Source organism: Procambarus clarkii, chromosome 18 (genome assembly GCF_040958095.1).
Source record: "Procambarus clarkii isolate CNS0578487 chromosome 18, FALCON_Pclarkii_2.0, whole genome shotgun sequence".
NCBI classification, from domain to species: domain Eukaryota; kingdom Metazoa; phylum Arthropoda; class Malacostraca; order Decapoda; family Cambaridae; genus Procambarus; species Procambarus clarkii.
Window position 1 is genome coordinate 35,395,705 of NC_091167.1, and position 27,176 is coordinate 35,422,880.

The 27,176-nt window shown below is 41.7% G+C and overlaps 2 protein-coding genes across 6 annotated transcripts in view; both read left to right on the forward strand.

The window, feature by feature from the left end:
• The window catches only part of LOC123754415 (fat-like cadherin-related tumor suppressor homolog), a 669,154-nt gene that overhangs the window by 217,189 nt on the left and 424,789 nt on the right, over positions 1-27,176 (forward strand). The window lies entirely within an intron of this gene.
• Positions 24,148-25,929, forward strand: LOC138365869 (baculoviral IAP repeat-containing protein 8-like). The gene is made up of 3 exons (XM_069326492.1): positions 24,148-24,715; positions 24,844-25,008; positions 25,120-25,929. Exons 1-3 carry the CDS (start codon positions 24,349-24,351, stop codon positions 25,803-25,805), a joined length of 1,218 nt encoding a protein of 405 aa, XP_069182593.1. The 5' UTR covers positions 24,148-24,348; the 3' UTR covers positions 25,806-25,929.

The window sequence follows — 27,176 nt, forward strand, 5'->3', positions numbered from 1 at the left end:
ATAAACATTGGCCACATAATCCCTAATCCCCAGCCTGTTTCTCATTAACATTGGCCACATAATCCCTAATCCCCAGCCTGTCCTGATAAACATTGGCTACATAATCCCTAATCCCCAGTCTGTCCTCATTAACATTGTCCACATAATCCCTAATCCCCAATCTGTCCTCATAAACATTGGCTCACATGCTCGTTATATCAGACGAGCATCTCTTTTTCTATTTATCAATGAGAAACTCTTTACACACGACTCCCAGCTGATGGCGTCCAAATAATACAAATAATTGCCAACAGAACCTAAACAGCTAACGTAAGCCTTACCAATAAACAAAATTCTAATATATAATATTATTTTATATTTATTAAAAATGATGAATGTGTCCATGAGGTCGGCAACAGCTCACGACCAACGATCATATTTACTTATTATTATTATTAACATCTTTATTGACAAAATTAATTACATTTTTGTCTAATCTGTTTACTCTGAACATCTCCCACTTACGGGCTACTCATGCCCGTGCCACCTCTTGGGTGGGTTATTCTTCATCAATCAATCAATCTGCCGCAGCTTCGTCGAACATTGTCTAAGGATGGAGTGTCTGTGCTGAGGCCAGACCCCTTAAATCGACGGCCGACCCCCCAAGGCGCATTCATCAATTTTTAACATTGTGGATTAAAAATAAGATTTGTTCTCATCAGTTAATATTTTTACACATATTAAAGTTCTATGTAAAATTTGTGATAAGTTAGGTTAGGTGTCTAGGTTAGGTGTTGGTGATTATTGGTATTAGACGTGCATGAGTGAAGTATTTAAAGTGTTGTAAATCGAACAGAAGTCATCAGCGAAGCACCGTTCGAGAAATGTTCGAATGTCATCAGTTTTGAGCCGCGTGTAAATCGTTTATCATTCGTAAACAAGAGGGGGGGGGGGGGTGGTTAGCGGCCGGATTAACCAACATTTGGTATTTGTAGATGAGAACAGGAAACTCAATTGATGACATCTGACCTTTTTTCCAACACTGCTTCGCTCAATTCATATGTTCGAATTCCATCTAGGTGCTTCAGCAACTTATTGCAAATTTATATAATTGCCAACTGGATCTAAACACCTAAGCCTAACCTAGGCTTAAATATACACAAAATTATAATATTAATTCCTAGGGTCCTACCCTCAATAACTCACTACATACTGTAGACGAGAATTTATGCTGGCTAGCGCTGTGACGGCACTAATGGTTGAGTGCTCCATACCTGCAACATATGTTGTCTAAGAACTCTCTAACCTTCGTCCGTGTAAGCCAGAAGAAAATGTAAATATGCTGGTTAGTATTGTATAAATGAATGGCCACGTCTGCGGTAGAAAAAAAAAAACATTTACTGTAGCAAGCAGACCGGTTTATCCAGAGGCCGTTATTCATCTTCGTGTGATGCCGAGACTTGGAAGGTCCACTCAGCCTGTTGCAACAAGACATAATCAGGCATGATTATATGCTTCCGAAGGTGCGGCACAAACTAGTTTTGCAGCATTGCATGGAAACTGGGCTGATTCAACCCGTCCATTCACCTAATGGGTCACCGAATGCAACTGTTTTTTGGCTAACCAGAAACGTACGAGCCCAAACAACCCACCTAACCTATCGAGGTCGATGCATACTAAACGTCAATATTACGATGCTTTAATTCACACAAATACGTCACATTGTTAACGGTTTGATCGAGTCTGTAAACAAATGCGACGTTTAAAGTGAGAGGACAGGTTACTTACCAGCCCTGAGCATAGTACGAGGATGGCTGTTAAGATTTCTCCACAAACTGGATGGAGAAAACGTGGATATTTGTGAGCTGCTACTTTTTGTGATTTGTACGCTGGGACCAGGACGTACAAAATGAGACGCGCTAGTTGAGAGAATGGATTGTTTAATCGACTTGAGAATGGTTCAGGACGGACCGAAACGTCGTCGTCGCTTCACTTTCTAGTGTGTGGTTTGGTCAATATATTTCAGCCACGTTATTGTGACTCCTCGTCTGCAATGGATTGTTTATACATCTGCGTTGCTGGCGATGAGTCACAATAACGTGGCTAAAGTAAGTTGACCAGACCACACACTAGAAGGTGAAGGGACGACGACGTTTCGGGCCGTCCTGGACCATTCTCAAGTCGACTTGAGAATGGTCCAGGACGGACCGAAACGTCGTCGTCCCTTCACCTTCTAGTGTGTGGTCTGGTCATCTGCGTTGCTCTTAAACCCTTGCCATCTTTTATTTGCTTGGGATCGCCCCAATGGCAACGTTTTGTGGCAAGCTGTGTAGTTGCTGGAAGCATTGTCTATATTTATACAAGAGGAAAACAATAATATCTTAAGTTAGCTCAAGGGGCGAGAAGACGTGGTTGCTGGCGGTATGACGAGAGAGTAGTTGAGTTCTGCCAAGTTAAGAGTAGAACAAATTGAAGATGACAATATGATGGTCCCTTGCCACAGTGGTATTACAGTGAGGGGGTAGTGTTGGATGGGGTTAGAGGGGGTGGAAGGGTGAAAACGGGAGGGATTGTTGTGTGGTAATAGAAGGGGGGGGGGGCTGCATGGGAGATGTTTGCCCAGCTCCCAGATGAAAGAGAGCAACCTTAGCTTAGATACCAAACACTTACATTGAGTCAGCAAGACGGACAGTCACTCCTTTATAACTCACTAACTCACATTATTCCCAATTTCTAAATCTTATCCTTGACGTGGACCTCTCCATCCTCTCGAACAGTACATCGCATTTTGACGTGTGAAAGTCCCTATGGCCAAAAAATTGATGCACTGAAAGTCATAGCGGCACGCAGAATCGACATCATGTCCCGTTTTCTATTCGTGAGTCCTCAATTAGGTTAAGTTCGGGCAATTTAGTACATGAGTTTAGCGGCGACGTGGTGTACGCTCGAGATAACGGGCTACAACTTTCAGCTGAGCAAATAATCCAAGAATGGAGTCTTCGTTTAGGATTCAACTCATCTCCCTTGACAAAAGTAAATCAATTCAGGGTATTACTCGTAGACGGTGTGATAGATAGGGGGTGTAAAACACCGTGTGTGTGTGTGTGTGTGTGTGTGTGTGTGTGTGTGTGTGTGTGTGTGTGTGTGTGTGTGTGTGTGTGTGTGTGTGTGTGTGTGTGTGTGTGTGTGTACTCACCTATTTGTGCTTGCTGGGGTTGAACTTTGGCTCTTTGGTCCCGCCTCTCAACTGTCAATCAACTGGTGTATAGATTCCTGAGCCTACTGTGCTCTATCATATCTACATGTGTGTGTGTGTGTGTGTGTGTGTGTGTACTCACCTAGTTGTACTCACCTAGTTGTGTTTGCGGGGGTTGAGCTCTGGCTCTTTGGTCCCGCCTCTCAACCGTCAATCAACAGGTGTACAGATTCCTGAGCCTATCGGGCTCTGTCATATCTACACTTGAAACTGTGTATGGAGTCAGCCTCCACCACATCACCCCCTAATGCATTCCATTTGTCAACCACTCTGACACTAAAAAAGTTCTTTCTAATATCTCTGTGGCTCATTTGGGCACTCAGTTTCCACCTGTGTCCCCTTGTGCGTGTTCCCCTTGTGTTAAATAGACTGTCTTTATCTACCCTATCAATCCCCTTCAGAATCTTGAATGTGGTGATCATGTCATGTGTGTGTGTGTGTGTGTGTGTGTGTGTGTGTGTGTGTGTGTGTGTGTGTGTACGCTTGGCAAGTGTCCCTGGTGATGTGTTGGCAGTGGTAATGTGTGCCATGTATAATTGGACATAATGGTGTTGGGGTGGGGAGTGTTAATTAGTGGGACGGACGTGCCAGATACACAACGAGGGGGTATGGAGGGGGGAAGAGGCGGAGAGGGAGGGGGTGAGGTTGGGGAATGGAGATCAAGGGTCGATAGGAGAGAGAGAGAGAGAGATATAAAATACAAGACACCAGAAGAGGGTGCGAGATGAATAGGAGACAAGTGTAGTTGATATACACAGCAAAAGGCTGCGAGGCGTAAACAGAAGCTCTTGAGAAATTTGAAAGCTTGAAGCCATTAGCTTAAAGCTGGAGGAGTAGCCTCTGTCCCCCTGGGCTTCACAGTTTAGACCACACACACACACACACACTACGAGGGGGCCTCGTAGCCTGGTGGATAGCGCGCAGGACTCGTAATTCTGTGGCGCGGGTTCGATTCCCGCACGAGGCAGAAACAAATGGGCAAAGTTTCTTTCACCCTAAGTGCCCCTGTTACCTAGCAGTAAATAGGTACCTGGGAGTTAGTCAGCTGTCACGGGCTGCTTCCTGGGGTGTGTGTGTGTGGTGTGGGAAAAAAAAGTAGTTAGTAAACAGTTGATTGACAGTTGAGAGGCGGGCCGAAAGAGCAAAGCTCAACCCCCGCAAAAACACAACTAGTAAACACACACACACACACACCTAACCATGTTGTACATGCATCTACACATACAAAGGGATTGGAAACGAGCATACCAGTTAATTGAGTACTTAGAACCAGGACCCAGGTGCTGAAGCTTGACCCCCTGCAACCATAGGGTAATTAAATATAGGTTAATTTGACACACGTACATCCAAACAGAAAATTTGCACGTAAGACTGCTAAAAGGCAAACAAAAAATGCTTTCAGTCATAATTCGAACAAAATCCTTTAATTGGTAGAATTTATACATTAGACAATGAAGATTGATGACAGGTGTTCCGAGCTAAGACAATGACCTGGTCGACCTCTTAAAATGTTCCTGGTTGATACCTGCTTGATGGGGTTCTGGGAGTTCTTCTACTCCCCAAGCCCGGCCGGCCCGAGGCCAGGCTTGACTGACTTGTGAGAGTGTGGTCCACCAGACTGTTGCTTGGAGCGGCTTCAAGAGAAAGAACTCTGCCAACACCTCCAAAGGATACCTGATCAACCAGGCTGTGATTCATACGTCAGGTTGCGAGCAGCCGCGACCAACAACAGCCTAGATGACTAGACGACCAACCGGGAGGCCTGGTCGCAGACCGGGCCGTGTGGCTGTTGATCCCCGGAAGCTACACAAGGTAGACACAAGGTAGGTAGATAGGTTGATAGGGGGCCTGGTCAGGGACAGGGCCGGGGGAGCATTGAACCTCAGAACCGGTTTTGAGGTTCAATTTTTAATGGTGGTTGGTCTCTTAGTGGTAACGGTGGTGGTGGTTTGTGGTTCTTTTAGATTCAGCAACTCGGAACAACAAGTATCAAGTAGCACGGGCTATGGTGAGCCCGTAGTGGACTTACCTGGCACAGGAGCGGGGCAAGTAGCACGGGCTATGGTGAGCCCGTAGTGGACTTACCTGGCACAGGAGCGGAGGTGGTGGCGGGACCCGTAGTTATAGTGGTGGCTACCTTGCGTAGCTTCCGGGAATTAACAGCCCCGCGGCCCGGTCTCCAACCGGGCCACCCGGCTGGTCGTGTGGTCAACCAGGTTGGTTGGCCTCCTGACTTCTCAAACATATTTTAGTGCTGTTCTGCGTCATACACGAGTCCCCAAACACGATGTGCGTATACTTAGAGCATACCCGGAGTGAGCATAGAGCATACCCGGTTTCAGGAGTGCTTGCTTCTACTTCCCCAGCCCGGCCTGAGGCCAGGCTTGACACTTGTGTGTTCTATTTTACATACAGACATTAGGAAAATGTGGTAACAACGGCTTATCCAGGAAAATGCGGTAACGGTGACTGGCGTTAGGATGACGACGGAGCAGGAATTATGGAAATGTGGCCAGAAGCACTTTGTGGGATAACAAAAACATGTGAAGTAGAAGCTGAGAGATTAGGGAAACACGCCAAGAAGAAAGAGGGGAAGCACTAGGTAGAGGGGGGAGAATGTGGGAAGTGTGTGTGTGTGTGTGTGTGTGTGTGTGTGTGTGTGTGTGTGTGTGTGTACTCACCTAATTGTACTCACCTAATTGTGCTTGCGGGGGTTGAGCTCTGGCTCTTTGGTCCCGCCTCTCAACCGTCAATCAACTGGTGTACAGATTCCTGAGCCTATTGGGCTCTATCATATCTACATTTGAAACTGTGAATGGAGTCAGCCTCCACCACATCACTTCCTAATGCATTCCATTTGCTAACTACTGTGTGTGTGTGTGTGTGTGTGTGTGTGTGTGTGTGTGTGTGTGTGTGTGTGTGTGTGTGTGTGTGTGTGTGTACTCACCTAGTTGTGTTTGCGGGGGTTGAGCTCTGGCTCTTTGGTCAGGGACCAAAGTGTGTGTGTGTGTGTGTGTACTCACCTAGTTGTACTCACCTAGTTGTGTTTGCGGGGGTTGAGCTCTGGCTCTTTGGTCCCGCCTCTCAACCGTCAATCAACAGGTGTACAGATTCCTGAGCCTATCGGGCTCTGTCATATCTACACTTGAAACTGTGTATGGAGTGAGCCTCCACCACATCACCCCCTAATGCATTCCATTTGTCAACCACTCTGACACTAAAAAAGTTCTTTCTAATATCTCTGTGGCTCATTTGGGCACTCAGTTTCCACCTGTGTCCCCTTGTGCGTGTTCCCCTTGTGTTAAATAGACTGTCTTTATCTACCCTATCAATCCCCTTCAGAATCTTGAATGTGGTGATCATGTCCCCCCTAACTCTTCTGTCTTCCAGCGGAGTGAGGTTTAATTCCCGTAGTCTCTCCTCGTAGCTCATACCTCTCAGCTCGGGTACTAGTCTGGTGGCAAACCTTTGAACCTTTTCCAGTTTAGTCTTATCCTTGACTAGATATGGACTCCATGCTGGGGCTGCATACTCCAGGATTGGCCTGACATATGTGGTATACAAAGTTCTGAATGATTCTTTACACAAGTTTCTGAATGCCGTTCGTATGTTGGCCAGCCTGGCATATGCCGCTGATGTTATCCGCTTGATATGTGCTGCAGGAGACAGGTCTGGCGTGATATCAACCCCCAAGTCTTTTTCCTTCTCTGACTCCTGAAGAATTTCCTCTCCCAAATGATACCTTGTATCTGGCCTCCTGCTCCCTACACCTATCTTCATTACATTACATTTGGTTGGGTTAAACTCTAACAACCATTTGTTCGACCATTCCTTCAGCTTGTCTAGGTCTTCTTGAAGCCTCAAACAGTCCTCTTCTGTTTTAATCCTTCTCATAATTTTAGCATCGTCCGCAAACATTGAGAGAAATGAATCGATACCCTCCGGGAGATCATTTACATATATCAGAAACAAGATAGGACCGAGTACAGAGCCCTGTGGGACTCCACTGGTGACTTCACGCCAATCGGAGGTCTCACCCCTCACCGTAACTCTCTGCTTCCTATTGCTTAGATACTCCCTTATCCACTGGAGCACCTTACCAGCTACACCTGCCTGTCTCTCCAGCTTATGTACCAGCCTCTTATGCGGTACTGTGTCAAAGGCTTTCCGACAATCCAAGAAAATACAGTCCGCCCAGCCCTCTCTTTCTTGCTTAATCTGTGTCACCTGATCGTAGAATTCTATCAAGCCTGTAAGGCAAGATTTACCCTCCCTGAATCCATGTTGGCGATTTGTCACGAAGTCCCTTCTCTCCAGATGTGTTACCAGGTTTTTTTTCACGATCTTCTCCATCACCTTGCATTGTGTGTGTGTGTGTGTGTGTGTGTGTGTGTGTGTGTGTGTGTGTGTGTGTGTGTGTGTGTGTGTGTGTGTGATTGATTAAGAGCGTTGTTGTTGTTGTGGTGGTGTGGGCAGGCTGGCAGGACCAGGGAACCAATGAGGGGCAGAAGGCGGGAGGTGGGTGGCGGAGAGGCAGGTGTACAAGAGGATGGCAGGGACGCAGCAGTGGCAGCCGGAGTAGCAACGACGTTAGAAGCGGCAGCAAAAGCAGCAGCAGTATCGAAGGAAGCAGAGACGGCGGAAGCGGAGGCAGCAGCATCATGGAAAAAAAGAAAGGCAAGAGAAATGGAAAACGTACAAAGTAAAAGCCCAGGAATTAGGCAAGGTCAGCGGGAAGTGAATTAGATTAGTGGGGATCTTTCCCTCGCTCACTCTCTCGCCTGCCCCTCCCCCCTTCTCCTCCTCCACAATGCTCCTCTTCCGTCCCCTCTCCCCTCGGACCATGCTCCTCACCCCCCCAACCCCCACTGACCACCACCAGCCCCCTCGGCTCAATTTTGTAATTAATCGTCGACAGTACAGATGATGAACGACGAACGCGAGAGAAGAACCAGATGAGAAATTTGCCTTTCATGGGAATATCTCTCTCTCTCTCTCTCTTGCTTCTTTCTTTCATAGAGCGCTTCTAGCTCCCACCTGCCTACTGTATTATTGTCTCTGTCTTGTCTGTCTCGTATTAGTGTCTCTCACCACGAGTAGGGCCTATGACCTGAAGACAAGCACGTACCCCCTCAACGCCATCGCCATTCTATGAACAAACCTAACCCAACCCGACGAAAATAAGAGACAAATGGCCAGTAGACAAATATCTGAGCCAGAGTAATATTATGACTGCATTGATCTGATTGTGCCTTGTACCCTGTGTTTCGTTGAAGTTTCTCGTTGTCACCATACCTAAGTCACCGGAGGGAGGGAGGGAATGATCAAGGGAAAGCGCTAAGCCATTACCACTATATAGCTTAACACTGTTGAATGTTCGTGTTAGTTTCCGTTGCCTAATTCATGACCCCTCTTCCCCTTACTTCCCTCTCCCTCCCCTCTTTACACTGGTGGTCCCGGCTGGTGACCTTGCCTCCCGGCAGCCCAGGGTCCATAGGGACCCCTGGACGCTTCATTATGTCGTGTTGGTAATTGTAAGTGGTGTTGTCGACGCTGTGATGGTGCCGAGGCATGAAGACTTATTATACCTAATTTCCTTACTCCTCCTCCTCCTCCATCGTCGTCGTCATCATCATCATCATCATCATCATCATCATCATCATCATCATCATCATCATCATCATCATCATCATCATCATCATCATCATCATCATCATCATCATCATCATCATCATCATCATCATCCTTCCTCCTCCTCCTCCTCAGTAAAGTATATATAGTTCAGCACTTAACCGATTGTGTCAGACTGTCATTAAAATGTTTAATGTGTCAGGATAATAACACGGAATTATGATTCTCTTCAGCTTCATAAAGCCCCCGTGCTCCCGCTCGGCTGTGAGACGGAGCTCGCATTGCTACTAGGCCAGCTTGGGTTGACACCCCTCCTAGGCCAGCCAGCTTGGGTTGACACTCCTCCTAGGCCAGCCAGCTTGGGTTGACACCCCTCCTAGGCCAGCCAGCATGGGTTGACACCCCTCCTTGGCCAGCCAGCTTGGGTTGACACCCCTCCTTGGCCAGCCAGCTTGGGTTGATACCCCTCCTAGGCCAGCCAGCATAGGTTGACACCCCTCCTAGGCCAGCCAGCTTAGGTTGATACCCCTCCTAGGCCAGCCAGCTTGGGTTGACACCCCTCCTAGGCCAGCCAGCTTGGGTTGACACCCCTCCTTGGCCAGCCAGCTTGGGTTGACACCCCTTCTAGGCCAGCCAGCTTGGGTTGACACCCCTCTTAGGCCAGCCAGCTTGGGTTGACACCCCTCCTTGGCCAGCCAGCTTGGGTTGACACCCCCTCCTAGACCATCTTGGCTGCTGTAGTAAAATAAATCTCCAAATGTTCACCGGCAAACTGCCTTTCCCCCAAGGTATGTAGCCCCCGCCCTCCCTCTCCAAGCATTACAACAGGATGGGGTACACCCTATTGTCTCCACCCTTCACTCCTGTTACAAAGTATTGTTATGCTCGAAATGTTGAAAGAGTTGTGTAAATGCGGCTGTCTCGGTATACGGAATTTGAACATTTACAAAGTAAAGATGAGTACCAAATTGAAGGTAATGAGAGTATGATGGTGTGTGTGTGTGTGTGTGTGTGTGTGTGTGTGTGTGTGTGTGTGTGTGTGTGTGTGTGTGCTGGCCTCCAGTAGCTGAAGAGAACGTGACATTAGGCAAGGCATAATATGTTCTCGTTAGAGCATTGTCAGCCGGATAACTGAGAGCATGAACAAACACATATTATATAAAGGACGTCATACCTAACTGTTTTCTTAAGAATATAAATTAATTATGAAATTGAAGAAACTTGGTAATATAGTGTTCGACCGAAAAAAAATAAAAAAATCTAGGCCTATCGATTAAGATTCCCTGGATGTACAGACAGGCAGAGACGATGCATTTTACCCTCAGACTGACTGATCAACCGGAATTGAATATACCCTAACAGGGAAGTGAGTATGGAAAGGTTCAGCTCCTGGACCACCAACTGGACTCCTAGAAAGCACTTCACATAGTCTCAAAGTAGTTTCTCAAAAGCCAGAGAAAAATTACAGTAGTTTAAATGCCTAAGACAGACAGACAGACAGACAGACAGACACAGACAGACAGACAGACAGACAGACAGACAGGCAGGCAGACAGGCAGACAGACAGACAGACAGACAGACAGACAGGCAGGCAGACAGGCAGACAGACAGACAGACAGACAGACAGACAGACAGACAGACAGACAGACAGACAGACAGACAGACAGACAGACAGACAGACAGACAGACGCACACACACAGGCACACACATTGATGATTTCGCTGATATTAACTACTTTTTTCCTATTTCATGTCTTAAACATCTTTTGATAGAAATCAATCGCTGCATTGTGTGTTAATAATCAGATTGGGGACAACCCTCTTGAGCTAAATTTTGTGTGTTATCGGGAGAAAAAGCTCTAAAACCTGAGAAAACTATATATTCCTTTACATCATTGCTACTCTTTAAAACACACATATGATAAACATAACATATCCTAATCGAACCTAAACTAAGCTAACGGAAAAGAAGGGATAAAGTGCTGTGTTTTATATGTGGTGATGTCACGGTGACGTCATAAGTTTCATACTGTACCGGTATGAAACTTATGACGTCACCGTGACATCATAAGTTTCACACTGGTACAGGTTTTAGACCCTACTGTATGTCAGTGTAGGAGCTGACACGTGTGTGGGGTCTGGGGAGAGGGATAATTGTCTGTCTGCAGAGTAAATATTCCACTCTCACAGTGAAGCTGAACTTCCACACTATCCACTAACCATAGGCAGTGTTGACGCATAGTAGGGGCTGCCTTCCCTCTTCCCTCATTTATCCCTTCTAGTCTCTCCTCCCTCCCTTTCCATTTATTATGGCCTTCTCCCCCTGGTCCTCTTCCACCCCGCACCGGGAAGCCCCCACTCCTCATTATATCTTACCCCTCTCACCCCCTCATCCCTTTTCCTCTTATTTCTTGCTTCCTATTCGCAGCCCGCCTCCTATCTCCTTTCACTCATCCTCTGGAGAATTCCCGCCTCTTCGTCATGCCGCAGTCCGCTCGCCTGGTTGCCTGTCGTGCCTCAAGCACCGCAGGTAGCGTTTCCCACTGCCGCGTGTTGTAATATCAGACGGGGTGAATTACCTCAGTTTACCGTCCGTCCAAGCTTGACAGGGCAAGAGGGGGAGCACCCGCATGCAACCCCTCACACAAGCACACACAGGAGAGGGGAGGATTTGTGTGTGCACTCAAGCCTCCACGTGCCTCCTCACGCCTGCACGATAGTTTAGGTTCTTCAGCCTCCCCCTGTGTGAGTGCGTGCGGGGGGTGTGGGGGTGGAGGCTTAGTATTCCCTCAGCACTTCAATGGGGGAATCCATTTGTATTCACCATTGTCAGTGGTTCATTTGGGTAATTAGATTTTACCTGTGTCCCCTTGTTTGTGCAACACTTGTCCCAAACAGTGTGCTCGTCTGCTCTGGCTTTTCCTCTCATTCTATCTTCCAGTGATGTGAGCTTTAATTCCTATAGTCGTCGTAACTCACGCCTCTCAGCTCTGTGTCTTGTGTGGAGACATGCTTCTGAATCTCCCTATTTCGTTTTTTTTTTTTGTTTTGACTAAAATGAGGACGGTAGGTAGGCGCCATATATTCCATTACTGGTCTGACATACGTGGTATATAACTGAAGGTCCTAAATGATCCCTCATTCAGATTTCTAAAGGCAGTTATGCTGACCAATTCTAGCATAGGTCGATGAAGATATCGGTTTGATATGAGCGTAAGTGCTTACTCCTTGGTCACTTGGCCTTAATTCCGAGGATCAACGTCCCCACGGCCTCCGACCTAGCCCTCTGATTGGTGGTCTGGTTAACAAGGTTATTCGACGCGGCTGCCCGCAGTCTGGCGTATGAATCACAACCTAGTTGAGCAAGTATCCTTTAAAGGTGTTTATCAAGTTCTCTTCTAAACACCGTGAGAGGTCGGCCACTTATGTTCTTTATGTGCAGAGAGGGAGAGTATTGATGTCTTGGACCTTTGATGTTGATAGAGTTCCCTCTCAGCGTACCTGTTGTAACTGCTTTTCAACGGGGGTATTTTGCACATTTTTTTTTTGAGATATATACAAGAGTTGTTACATTCTTGTACAGCCCGTAGCGTTTCGGGCAGGTCCCTGGAATACGATCCCCGCCGCGAAGAATCGTTGTCACAACCAAGTACACATTTTACTGTTGCGTTAAACAGAGGCTACAGTTAAGGACTTGCGCCCAGTAAATCCTCCCCGGCCAGGATACGAACCCATGACAAAGCGCTCGCGGAACGCCAGGCGAGTGTCTTACCACTACACCACGGAGACTAAAGGTCATCTAAAGGACATCTGTCCATTCTTCCTGGTCTTATGTGGTGTTATTTCATTGTGCAGATTTGGAACCAGTCCTTTTATTATTTTCGATGTGAAAATTTTTATGTATATCTGATGAACAAATCCACAATATCTATTTATTATATATACAAATGTATGTATATCTCTCATCAACGTTCTAGAAAATATAGATTTAGAACTTTTAATCTGTCCCAATAATTTTTCATAGATTGGATTCTAGTAGTAAACGATCTTTGCACGCTCTCCAGGTCAGCAATTTCTCCAGCTTTGAATAGAGTTGTTAGTGTGCAACAGTGTTCCACCGTTGAGAGCACTAGCGTCTTAAAGAAAAATATCATCATTAGTAAGGCATCCCTTGTTTGAAAGGTTCTTGTTATCTAACCGCTCATTTTTTTGTTTTGTTTTGCAGTCATAACCGCTTTACATTATTGTAAACTACTTTATTTAATTATTGTTATTCATTGAACTAACTACTTTATTGAATTTTTTAAAGGTAAGATCTTCGGACATTATTACTTCCCAATTCGTTATACTGTACAACTTTTTCGTTAAGTCGAATGTTTGTTTACATGATTTTAATTGGTCTTTGCAGGTACGTCGGTGTTGAGGGAGGTTGGTAGTGCAGGTGAAGCAGCTCCCCTTCAGGAGGACATTGGTAAGAGAGACAGTAAGTAGTGCAGGTGAAGCAGCTCCCCTTCAGGAGGACATTGGTAAGAAAGACAGTAAGTAGCATCTCAGCTGCTACCTGAATATTCCTGTTGCTACGTGTATATTCTTTTTGATATATGTATATGCTAATTATGTATAGTTCATGTATGTTCTTAAAAGGCAAGAGAACTAGATATATAAATTATTAAGCAATAATATAGATCAATGATAATCTGTAAGAACATACCCTCGGAACTGGACTTGCGTGGCTGTCATGGGCTGTGTGGTTGTCATGGGCTGTGTGGTTGTCATGGGCTGTGTGGTTGCTATGGGCTGTGAGGTTGTCATGGGCTGTGTGGTTGTCATGGGCTGTGAGGTTGTCATGGGCTGTGTGGTTGTTGTCATGGGCTGTGTGGTTGTCATGGGCTGTGTGGTTGCTTTGGGCTGTGAGATTGTCATGGGCTGTGTGGTTGTCATGGGCTGTGTGGTTGCTATGGGCTGTGAGGTTGTCATGGGCTGTGTGGTTGTTGTCATGGGCTGTGTGGTTGCTATGGGCTGTGAGGTTGTCATGGGCTGTGTGGTTGTTGTCATGGGCTGTGTGGTTGTCATGGGCTGTGTGGTTGTCATGGGCTGTGTGGTTGTCATAGGCTGTGTGGTTGTCACGAATCTCCAGTGGCTGATGTTGTCTCGATAACAACATTGTCATGCTCTGGAAACTCAGAATCTTTGTCTTTACTTAAAAGACGGTTAAAAGCCTCATACATTTTCTCCAGGTGGAAAATGACAAACTGCAAAACCATCTAAAATAGAAGGAAAAGATGAGCGAGAAGCAGACTACCATACCCAAAAAGATCACGAAGATGGAGATGGAGAGAAATGAATGAGATACATAGGCAGGAAGGGAGGGAAGGGAAGAAAAGGGGATAGATACCTGCTTGATAGAGAGGTTTAAAAAAAAAGAAGACAAGGAAAATGTCAGCACTGCCTACGTAACTCATCTGGCCTCTACGTGAATACAAAATGGCCCTGGATGTCTTGGAGTGCATAAGTAAAAACGTTGGTGTGTCTCGCCCCAGCAGACGTCGTTGCTATACGAGCGAGCCTAAACTTTGGGCGGTTGTATGAAGCCCGAGGCGCGCACAAGTTTGGGGGAGTGGATCTGTCTGCCGTGTCCAGCCGGCGGTGATCACTCGTGGGTTCTCGTTACCCAGGTGGCTGGCAGGGTGTCGAGAGGTGGTGGTCGTGTTGGGTGGTTGGCAGGGTGTTGAGTGGTGGTGGTCGTGTTGGGTGGCTGGTAGGGTGTTGAGTGGTGGTGGTCGTGTTGGGTGGTTGGCAGGGTGTTGAGGAGAGGTGGTGGTCGTGTTGGGTGGTTGGCAGGGTGTTGAGGAGAGGTGGTAAGTGGTGGTGGTCGTGTTGGGTGGTTGGCAGGGTATTGAGGAGAGGTGGTGGTCGTGTTGGGTGGCTGGTAGGGTGTTGAGGAGAGGTGGTAAGTGGTGGTGGTCGTGTTGGGTGGCTGGCAGGGTGTTGAGGAGAGGTGGTGGTCGTGTTGGGTGGTTGGCAGGGTGTCGAGTGGTGGTGGTCGTGTTGGGTGGCTGGCAGGGTGTCGAGAGGTGCTGCTGCTGCTAGATAGATACGGGTGTTCAACCGAAGACACGGTCATACAGATGGATAAAGAGACAGGCAGACGCCTGTAGACATTTTCACTGAGAATACACAACAGACAAACATCCGTAAATATCCTTGATAAGCCTCCCAGATTCCATACCTCACGGCTGACTGATTTTTCCCTAGACACGTTATTACGAATTATTGAAAGTGTTGTCACCCTGATATAAGTAAGACCTCACTGGACGAAATGTCCCAACCTACCTAACCTCACATTTCCACGCGAAAGGCACAGAATATTGCACTCATCAAAAGACAACAGATAATGGCGTTGCAGAAAAGTCCAGGAGAGCTACCGTGCGAATAATAACCTTCACGAATGCAATGTTGCATTTGCACGATAAGAACGCATTGTTACACGGTCTTGACGTGCAAATTCCGTGATGTGCAGGAATTTTCAAGCTGTCATCCAGAAAGGGATAATACTTATGATTACTCAGGTTGGAGTGGATAATGTGCATTGTTGCACTCCCAAAAAAACTTTTTTTATTAATTCCTTTGTAGAGTGTCTAAGAAATAAGGCAACAACCAAGCTTCAGTTCGCCTGGGCCTAGTTATTGCACGTATATGTACTAGATTAGGCCTAAGGTTTCATATGTTATCATTGATTGTTTAGACCCATTTATTATTTCAGTCGTTCAAATCGTAAACTTGAGAAGGCAAAATAGTCTGTATTTGTTCATTCCGTCCAATGTGGCTAAAAGTTTCGTCTTTCTTTTTTTTAGGTGATTTGAGGAATTTGAGTAAAAAAATTTTTGGGTATCGTTATTGTGACACTTTTTTTTTGTTTATTGTGGGGGCAGACACCTTTTTTTTTGTTTATTGTGGGGGCAGACACCTTTTTTTTTGTTTATTGTGGGGGCAGACACCTTTTTTTTTGTTTATTGTGGGGACAGACACCTTTTTTTGTTTATTGTGGGGGCAGACACCTTTTTTTTGTTTATTATGGGGGCAGACACTTTTTTTTTGTTTATTGTGGGGGCAGACACCTTTTTTTGTTTATTGTGGGGGCAGACACCTTTTTTTTGTTTATTGTGGGGGCAGACACCTTTTTTTGTTTATTGTGGGGGCAGACACCTTTTTTTTGTTTATTGTGGGGGCAGACACCTTTTTTTTGTTTATTGTGGGGGCAGACACCTTTTTTTGTTTATTGTGGGGGCAGACACCTTTTTTTTGTTTATTATGGGGGCAGACACCTTTTTTTTGTTTATTGTGGGGGCAGACACCTTTTTTTTGTTTATTATGGGGGCAGACACTTTTTTTTTGTTTATTGTGGGGGCAGACACCTTTTTTTTGTTTATTGTGGGGGCAGACACCTTTTTTTGTTTATTGTGGGGGCAGACACCTTTTTTTGTTTATTATGGGGGCAGACACCTTTTTTTTGTTTATTGTGGGGGCAGACACCTTTTTTTTGTTTATTATGGGGGCAGACACTTTTTTTTTTGTTTATTATGGGGGCAGACACCTTTTTTTTGTTTATTGTGGGGGCAGACACCTTTTTTTTGTTTATTGTGGGGGCAGACACCTTTTTTTTGTTTATTGTGGGGGCAGACACCTTTTTTTTGTTTATTGTGGGGGCAGACACCTTTTTTTTGTTTATTGTGGGGGCAGACACCTTTTTTTTGTTTATTGTTGAGGCAGACACCTTTTTTGTAAATTGTTGAGGCAGACAACTTTTTTTGTATATTGTGGAGGAGAGTAGTAGGGATGACATGCCACAGGTCCCCATTTTTTTTTTTGCCAGAGGACCCCTGTGGACTTGACATGCCACAGGTCCCCATTTTTTTTTTGGGGAGCGGACCCCTGTGGACTTGACATGCCACAGGTCCCCATTTTTTTTCAGGTCAAATATCCCCTGTGCGCCCCAAGGGTTTCAGGTAAATTTAGAAAATCGTGTGTAGCGCTTGGGGGTTTTCAGGTAAATTTTGTCAGTCGCAGATTTTAGAAGTAATGATTTCTTATGAGAAAAATAATTTCCGAGACTTAGAAGTTTGTTAAAGCCTTATGGGACAAATTCAAATAACGTATGTAGCACTTTAGGGCTTCCAGGAGAACTCTACGGACATATTTTACATGTTTTCAACTTACAAAATCGTCTATGTAAGCCTTAGTTATTCATATAAATTTAGAAAATCACCTGTGTAAGTCAGGGTTTTCAAGTCTCGTACATCACACCCCCCTCCCTCCCCCCTTACCTCGCAATCTCTCGCGTCACCTTTATTTACTTTGCGCCCAGCCAGTCAGTCGGCTCTTAATCTTATCTTATCTTCATAATATCTGGACCGTCCCTCCTCTCTCTCTCTCTCTCCTTTCATTCAGTTCAACTATTTTCCAACATCGTATGTTTGCTCCTTTTCATTAAGCAAGTCAGTATGTTTGCTCCTTTTCATTAAGCAAGTCAGTTTTACACAAATAAATCATGTTAGTAAGCAAGTTCTAGCTCACGTTCCCCACCTTAGTCCCCTGTCGTATAAAGAATACTATCATTCCAATCCCTCTAAAATTTAAAAATAATCATATTTCAAATGTAGTTCAATACAGTAATTAGTTACCAAGCTCCAGCTCTTGTCCTCCGCCTTAGCTCTCTCTCGTATCTTCGTTAGTATCAGTCCAATTTCCCTGAAATTTCTACCCTCTGTATTTCAGACATAGTTTAGTAAATGCAAACAATTATCAAACTCTAGCTCTTGTCCCCAGCTTAGTTCATTTGTACAAAATCATTAGTAACAGTCCAAATTCCCTGAGATTTTTAGCCTCTGTATTTCAGACACCGTAAATAAGATCAAAACAGTTACCAAGCTCCAGCTCTTGTCCTCCGCCTTAGCTCTCTCTCGTATCTTCGTTAGTAACAGATCAATTCCCCTGAAATTTCTACCCTCTGTATTTCAGACACCGTAAATAAAATCAAGTCAGTTATCGAGCTCCAGCTCTCGTCCCCGCCTTAATTCTCTTTCGTATCTTTGTAAATAACCCATCAATTTCCCTAAAATTAAAAGCAGACATACTTCAAAGTTAGTAAATAAGATCAAGTCAGTTACTGAGCTCCAGCTCTCGTCCCCCACCCTCTTCCACCCTCAAGTCTTTGTAAATAAACCATCAATTTCCCTTAAATTTTTACCCTCTGTATTTCAGACACCGTAAATAAAATCAAGTCAGTTATCGAGCTCCAGCTCTCGTCCCCGCCTTAATTCTCTTTCGTATCTTTGTAAATAACCCATCAATTTCCCTGAAATTTTTACCCTCTGTATTTCAGACATAGTAAATATGATGAAAACAATTATAAAACTCTAGCTCTTGTCCTCTGTCCAAGTTCACTCCTGTAAATTCATTACTATCAATCCAAATCCCCCTGAGATTTAAACACCCAACTACATTTTCAGACATAGTAAATAAAAACCAGTTCAGTTATCAAGTTACAACTCTTGTGCCCCAGCTTAGTTCATTTGTGCAAGTTCTTTATTTTCCAACTAAATCACCCTGAGATTTAAGATCACCTTATTTTCTAACGTAGTAAAATTAATCTGGACATTAGCCTTAGATCATCAGACATAAATATATTCGATCAAGTCCGTCTCCAGCGTATCTCTTATCCGAGTATACACATAACCCCAACCTGTTTAATTATCTTTCACCCCCTCCCACCTTCCTCCATCTCATCCAAGTCTCGTAAATTTAAATGTAGCTGTTAATTTGCGTTCTTTCCCCGTTCATAGCATATTCTCTGTAAGTTCAGATCTGTACTTAGTCTTACATATTCTCTACTTCTTTCCAATTTTATACAAGACTTAAACAACTATTACCGTCTCCTCTATCTTATTTAAACATGAGTCATATGTAAATATACCCCGACTCTTTCCATCCAATACAAGTCCTAGCTTGTTCACCGCCCAACTCACTACGCTATTTCTACTCTACATGTTATAGCATGTTTTCCGCACATCTTGATACCATCCCTTACAATCTCTCAATCCTTTACACATCCCAACTTTCAACCCTTTCTTACAATTTTCCTCCATCCCTCCGCTACATGTTCTTACCCGTTCATTACAGTCCACTACTTATTCTCTAATCATCTCTGTACTAATTCTCAAAACTAGTTGGTTCTGTCATTTTAGTAAGTAAGTAAGTAGATCATCGTTATTAACAACGACAACAACAACAACAACAGTAACATTACTAATTCACAGTAAGTTACTACTGAGCATTTGGTAGTTATCCATTTTCAAATAAGGTCAATATAAATCATTCTAAGACATCTTCGTACAATTAAAGATACTTGCCCGTGCACTAAGTCATTACTTACAGTAGCATCTTAAGGCATTGTTTTCGTAACTCAGTTTTATTAAACATACACATTCATTAGTCAAAGGAAAACTTTTCAAGTCATTGTATTCAATATTTCCGTTAAACTTACTACATCATGTCATTATTCGGTTTCATAATTAAGTACTTGTTTCAGTCCTCCAATGTAATAAGCAAATTATTCTATTAAGGATAAAGAAATCTTATTTAGAAGAGACATTAAGTTTATTACAACATTTAACGCATACAAGTGTTTTTAGTAGTTATACAGGTATTCAAGAAATCATAAGTGTTCTTAGTAGTTTTACAAGTTTTCAAGAAAATCATATACAGTTATTCTTAGTAGTTATACAGGTATTCATAAGTGTTCAAGAAGCAAACATATACAGTTATTCTTAGTAGTTATACAAGTGTTCAAGAAATCATAAACACTATAGTCTTATATAGAAATAAACATTTGAATTTATAAAAGAATTATAAGTAAAACATGTATTTGATTTCACACAATGAAACTCCCTATCCAGCAAGTTAAAAAATCCATCACATGCACAGCATCCCCCTTCCCCTTCTCCAAAATAAATTAGTTTTTGTCCCTTAAATTCCTTTAAAACATAGAAAGCATCGCTATAAACATTATCATCACAAATCAATTCAGGCCAGGACATTAGAAGTACTTCTCTGTCATTACAATAAGTCCTAACTGCTTCTACAGCATCCATTTGTTCAACCTCCATCCACTTACTCTCACCCATATTCGAGTAATTATCTGTAGCTCGTACCACATTAGTATGTCTTATCCTAATAAGATTTTCAATAAAGGCCATACCAGAGAAAACACCAAGTACAGGATCCTGTCCTATAAATCTCATCACTGCCTCTATTTCTATCTTTTGGGGGGTATGATATCCTATTTCTGGTCTCATCTTTATTAAATTTATCGGAAAAGATGGAAAGCTCTCCTCCATATGATCAATTAAACTCCAATGTTCATCTTCTTCTGTTTTAGGGTGAATAATACTAAGCTCTTTCACAGTCTTACTATTTACCTGCTGTTGCAGTTCATCCTGGCTCATTATAGTATACACTTCTCGTTCTTCAGAACTCAACTTATTAATAAACCAGTTTGCAGCATTTGGAGAACCAATTTCATCCACAAATTTTCTTATAAAAAATTTATCCTTTAAGTTACATCCTATAGGTACTTCTTCAAATTCTGGAAATATGTATTTAAAACGGGGTTTAGGTCTAAAAGTGCAAATTATTTTATCGCCTTTAAATAACAAAGAAATTTTCTTCATCTCGGCCTTACTAGGAGTTTTCGTCAGCAACAACACTTGACAATTCTCATGTTTCTTGAGTACATCTGTAACACTCTCTTTTAAGCTAAATAAGACTATATCACATTTTATCATTGGAAGTTCTTCTTTCAACTTTATAAAATCACGACCAATCAGTATCATTAAAACATTTTCACTTTTGCTAATAAACTTTGCTAGAGCTGGAACAATGTTCTCATGCGTACATTTATCAGTATGTGTCATCACTTTATAAGTCTGTTTTTCCGCCAGGGGCATATTCTTCCACAAAACAGTCGAAGCTGGACTTTGCCATATAGTTTCTGACACAAGATCAGGCATGCTTCCAAACCCTGGTAGACTCTTCACATCCATCACATGGGGTAGATCTTTAAACAAAGAAAAATACAATATTTAACACAGGGACTATTAAATAATCATAATATTTCAAAACTAAAAGATATTCAATAATAAGCAAAATTATATCACAACAAATATAACGAGTACTGTAAGTACATCATACAATAAACACTTACTGTATACAGCAGCCATCGATCCGAGTATGTCTTGTCACTGCTGGACCGAGATGGGGAGTTTATGTCAAGATATATCCCGACCTAGCTTATCACATCGGAGATTGTTACGCTCCGCCCCTCTCTCTTAGCTGTAGTTTCCAAATTAGTTATATGTATTATTTTAGATCTACTAGTTTTAACTATGACATTCTCTTCCGTTTATTAGATCCACCCTCTACTTGTTTATTCTCTCTCCCAGTCCCCGTAACATCTTCTCCAAGAGGTATACGAACCATTAATAATTCTTTTTTATTATTCTTTAAAACATAAGCTAAATGGGCTAGTCCTGGAAAATAGTGTGTCTCCCATTCTTCTTGTTCTTCTTTACTCCATCCTATTCCGTCATTAAACCCAATACCATATGGAATAATTATACGCTGGATTAAATTATTATTTCTTGCCTGACAACAAATTTGTCTTATTGCAGATTTAAAACTCCAACGTTTAATAATATCTTTCTGTAATCCTAGATCTTCATTAGAGCTACTGTATTGAAGTCCTATAATATGAGGTTTTATTTCTGGTTCTGGAGATAAAGCAAGTACTATACCACCAGGAGTTATATTATTCTGTACCACTTCACACTCGGAAACTTTACTGTAAGGATATTTTTCCCATAACAGTTGTGCAAATCCACCAGATAAATTATGAGAATCGTAGACAAGACAGTCTCCAGGTTTTAGAATTTCATCACTAGTAAAATCAGCATCTATAATACACTTATTCAAACGCTTAAGCTTCACTTGCATGTACATAGAACAATCCATCTTGAAGTAAGACAGAAAAAGTTTCGTACCTCTTCCTATATACTCAGAAAAGTAGAGTTGACATTTAGACATTAAAAAGGGAGAAAATAAACACACGAGTTTCTATTTTGTTATTTAATGTGTAAAAATGTACAATGTATTTAATTTGTAAAAATGTACAAAGTATAAATTATTTACAGACATTATTATTCCCAATCCATCTTCTCTTCTAAATTTGTAAAACTACTACTAACACACATTGTAACATTAGTATCAACAGACGTAGTAACATTAACAGGTGTTGAATTAATTGTATCAGACAACTTAGTGTTGATAGAAGGTGAACTAGCATCAGCGGTAGCAGGCGTAGCATCATCTTCAGGTGTCCTAGCAGCATCAGTAGCATTAGTTGTGGATCCATTTTGAAGAACAGCAATGTATGGAATCTTATTTTCAAAGATGCCGTGGGTGGATGACTGAGGAGGAACGATGTTTTCGGGACGTACTATGAAGAGTACAATACCTCGTTTTCGTAGTTTTTGTCCTATTTTCTCAAGTATAGGCAAATATTTACTTTCCCATACTGCGCAGTTGTCCAAATAACTTGACATGCCAAACCCATATGGAATAATAATTCTCTTAACACATCTTTTAAGAATGAAAACAAGGGCTTCCTTCAGAGCATTTTCAAACCAGCGCCATCTCTGATATTCTGTATCTTTTTCAAGTCCATCGTAAAAATGTTCATCTAAACTTCGTACTTCACACGGAGGATTTTCATATGCTGGTAAAGTTGCAGGTCTACTAGCAAACTGAGTCACTAAACCAATAATAAGGGGTAGATGGGGATCTTCATCCATCCTGTTGTTAAATTCAGGTGGTTCTCCAATATGTATACTGCCAGGGTTACTGCGATAAGATACAACAGCCCTGTTTTTGTAAGGAAAGTTTTCACGATGTAATCTCGCATATGGGTAACGATCCCACAATCCTTGCACAATTTTACACATTTGTACACTCGTAGCATCAAGATCGTACAATAAACAGTCGTGATTATTGTAGACGGGCAGGGAGGCAAAGTCTCCAATAATAGTCTTGATCTCCATAGCCTTGAATATCCAAGCTTGAAGTAGATTCTGACATCCAAGAAGAGGAGGACACCGTAAGAGATCACTCCGGGGGAAGCATATATACATCTTTAGGCTGCGCGTAGAAACACTGCGCACACAAAAGGTTGCCAAGTGTTACTTGCTCTTCCTCTGCATAATCTCCTCGTTAAACAGTAATTTAACTTCCACTCCGTAGGGTTTTAACTGTTTATACATATCTTCAATAACAGGAAGATAAGTATTTTCCCAAACCTTATCTCTTCGAACACATGTAATCCCAATTCCTGTTGGTATTATAACTCTCATAATTTGAGGAGAGCCCTTGATAAAGTTAAATAAATCTTTCATACCATTCTTGAAGTAGACGAGACGATTAATGGATGTATCTTCGTTTAATCCAGAGAGCATGTTTCTGTCTTTTGAGTTTTCTATAATTCCCTGAGCAATGTTATTACTTTCTATAGGTAATCCAATACCGTATTGGGTGGCTATAGCAACAATATACGGAAGATTTTCTCCTTTAGAGATATGAATTGTTCCTGGTACTGGACGATCTTCAGGGATACATCTCTTAAGACTGTACAAGGGTCGGCGAACATTATAAGCGTCAGCGTGAGAATATTTCTTGGCTAAGTCTAGGGCCATTCCTCGGGGAACACAGGATATACAGTTCACTCCGTACACAATACAGGTTTCATTATTACAAAATGAATCGTCGGTTAAATAACCCTGACAAGTTGTCAGAACAGTATCCATGGTGAATTTTTCTTCCTCGTAAGGTAGTAGATACGATCCAGATAGTCGTAATAATATCCCTAATGTGAGGTCCGCGCTCTTATATTGGGGGAAATGTAAAAGTTACCACGTATTTGATTATATTAATAAGGATTTTTGTTACCTTAGAGTGATATTATATATGACATTATAACTAATAGTATATTTCATTTTAGGATATAGATGCTTTAAGCATATATTTTAATTAGATTAAATAAGAATTTACTACTAAATTATATATATATATATATATCTATCATTATGTACGGCAGCTACGAATAATGACGTAACAGTATACTTTTAGCGAGATTGCCAAAGTGATGTATTTTTCTAATAAGTCTAATAAATAATGAAAGTAGTTTACTAAGTATTTATATAAGAGCTTTATTTAATTAAGAAACTTTAAGGATTTTTAAGTAGAGAAGTATTTAGAGGAGATTACTGTCTATTATAAATGAGGAAACTGTTAAATATGTAGCGATGTACGATACTTATTTTAGGGATATATATACTTGCTTATCCTACTCTAATAGTTAGTGCTGCCCTCACACGATGGATCCTTTGTGTGCCAGGAAGTTTTACAGTATAGAAAGCCTTAAATGTGCAGGAGTTAGACTACAAACATTTGTGGATTGGCCCATTAAGTGGTTAAACCCTATTGACTTAGTTGAAGATGGGTTCTATTACCTTCGCAATAGTGATTACTGTTTGTGTGCATTTTGTTATTGTATAGTAGGTGCATGGATTGTTGGTGATACCCCCAGAAGACGTCATAAGATCATTAATCAAGACTGTGCCTTTATTAGAGGCGAGAGGAGTGACAATGTTTCTTTAGAGGTGTCTGAGATAGCTTTCAAATATGGACTGGAATTTGTTTCCCATAAAATAGAACTGGGAAATAAGAAAATAAGTGGTAGTAGTAAGTATATATTCTTATGATGTATTCTTATACCAGTCTTATATACTCTGTACAAAACTTGATTGCTTAAATAGATACTTCTTATTCTTCTAAAGAATAATTTACGTAACTACGTTATATTTTTTTAGGTGGTGCTCCTCCTAAGGAAGATCTGGGATTGATCAAATTTAGGAAATCGCTGAATCCAGGATTGGTAACTTATAAATCTCGCCTAGAGACATTTGATATGACATGGCCTGGAAGCGTCAAGCAAACTTCTCATGAGCTGGCAGAAGCTGGTTTTTTTTACTGTGGTATGAAGTGTTTTAACTATTTTAAACTTAATAGAGTTATAAGTAAAGAAATAATGAATATTAGTTAAAAGATAGTAACGAGATAATGCTGGATTGTTTTATGGTTTTCAGGTATAAGTGACCACGTCTGCTGCTATCACTGCGCCTGTGGAATACGAAATTGGAGACCAGAAGATGATCCTTGGACGTTACATGCGAGATGTAGTCCAGAATGTGCTTACATTATTCTTGCAAGGGGCAAGGAATTTGTTAAGAATGCTAGATTGACAATACCATTACCTATAAAACCTATAGACAATGATTTAATTAATATCTTAATGGAGGGTATGGATAAGTTCAAACATCTGATTCATAAAAAATTAATACCTGTGGAGAGTATAAGATATGCTTTAAGTGAGTACCTTAAGGAATCCAGAGATTTGTTGCCTTTTATTATACAAAGTAGATGTCTAGAAATCGTGTTGAGGTATATGCAAGAGGGAACAGATATTTATTTACGGGTACGGGACTTAATTTATGAAGCAGTTGATGATAAAAAGGAACAAGAAGCTACGCTTGAAGATCTGGGATTGAAAACTTTACCGGAGACTTGTACTAACACTGATGAAAACAAGGACTGTATAGAACAATCTTGGGAAGAAGATATTTTATGCAGAGTTTGTATGGATAAAAATATAAATATTGTAATACTACCATGTAAACATATGGTGACATGCAGTGGTTGTCTTTTAGCTCTGAAATGCTGTCCAATTTGTAGAGGAAATATTTTATATATAATAAATCCAATTGCTTCTTGAACACTTATGATTTTCTTGAACACTTGTATAACTACTAAGAACACTTGTATATGATTTTCTTGAACACTTGTATAACTACTAAGAACACTTGTATATAATTGCTTCTTGAACACTTGTATAACTACTAAGAATAACTGTATATAATTGCTTCTTGAACACTTATGATTTCTTGAAATACCTGTATAACTACTAAGAATAACTGTATATGATTTTCTTGAACACTTGTAAAACTACTAAGAACACTTATGATTTCTTGAATACCTGTATAACTACTAAAACACTTGTATGCGTTAAATGTTGTAATAAACTTAATGTCTCTTCTAAATAAGATTTCTTTATCCTTAATAGAATAATTTGCTTATTACATTGGAGGACTGAAACAAGTACTTAATTATGAAACAGAATAATGACATGATGTAGTAAGTTTAACGGAAATATTGAATACAATGACTTGAAAAGTTTTCCTTTGACTAATGAAGGTGTATGTTTAATAAAACTGAGTTACGAAAACAATGCCTTAAGATGCTACTGTAAGTAATGACTTAGTGCACAGGCAAGTATCTTTAATTGTACGAAGATGTCTTAGAATGATTTATATTGACCTTATTTGAAAATGGATAACTACCAAATGCTCAGTAGTAACTTACTGTGAATTAGTAATGTTACTGTTGTTGTTGTTGTTGTTGTCGTTGTTAATAACGATGATCTACTTACTTACTTACTAAAATGACAGAAACAACTAGTTTTGAGAATTAGTACAGAGATGATTAGAGAATAAGTAGTGGACTGTAATGAACGGGTAAGAACATGTAGCGGAGGGATGGAGGAAAATTGTAAGAAAGGGTTGAAAGTTGGGATGTGTAAAGGATTGAGAGATTGTAAGGGATGGTATCAAGATGTGCGGAAAACATGCTACAACATGTAAAGTAGACAGTGTAGTGAGTTGGGCGGTGAACAAGCTAGGACTTGTAATGGATGGAAGGAGTCGGGTATATTTACATATGACTCATGTTTAAATAAGATATGGGACACAGTAATACACGCTACAACATGTAAAGTAGACAGCGTAGTAAGATGCGAGGCGAACATGCTGAGACATGTAAAGGAATGAGAGAGAGAGATTGTAAGGGTTGGTACCAAGATGAGCGGAAAACATGCTATAACATGTAGAGTAGAAATAGCGTAGTGAGTTGGGCGGTGAACAAGCTAGGACTTGTATTGGATGGAAAGAGTCGGGGTATATTTACATATGACTCATGTTTAAATAAGATAGAGGAGACGGTAATAGTTGTTTAAGTCTTGTATAAAATTGGAAAGAAGTAGAGAATATGTAAGACTAAGTACAGATCTGAACTTACAGAGAATATGCTA

Excerpts from the sequence above, each read along its gene's own strand:
- LOC138365869 (XM_069326492.1), top strand. The coding sequence starts at position 24,349 with ATGGATCCTTTGTGTGCCAGGAAGTTTTACAGTATAGAAAGCCTTAAA. Across the intron at positions 24,716-24,843 it reads TAAGAAAATAAGTGGTAGTA|GTGGTGCTCCTCCTAAGGAA; the intron begins GTAAGTATATAT and ends ATATTTTTTTAG. Across the intron at positions 25,009-25,119 it reads AGCTGGTTTTTTTTACTGTG|GTATAAGTGACCACGTCTGC; the intron begins GTATGAAGTGTT and ends TATGGTTTTCAG.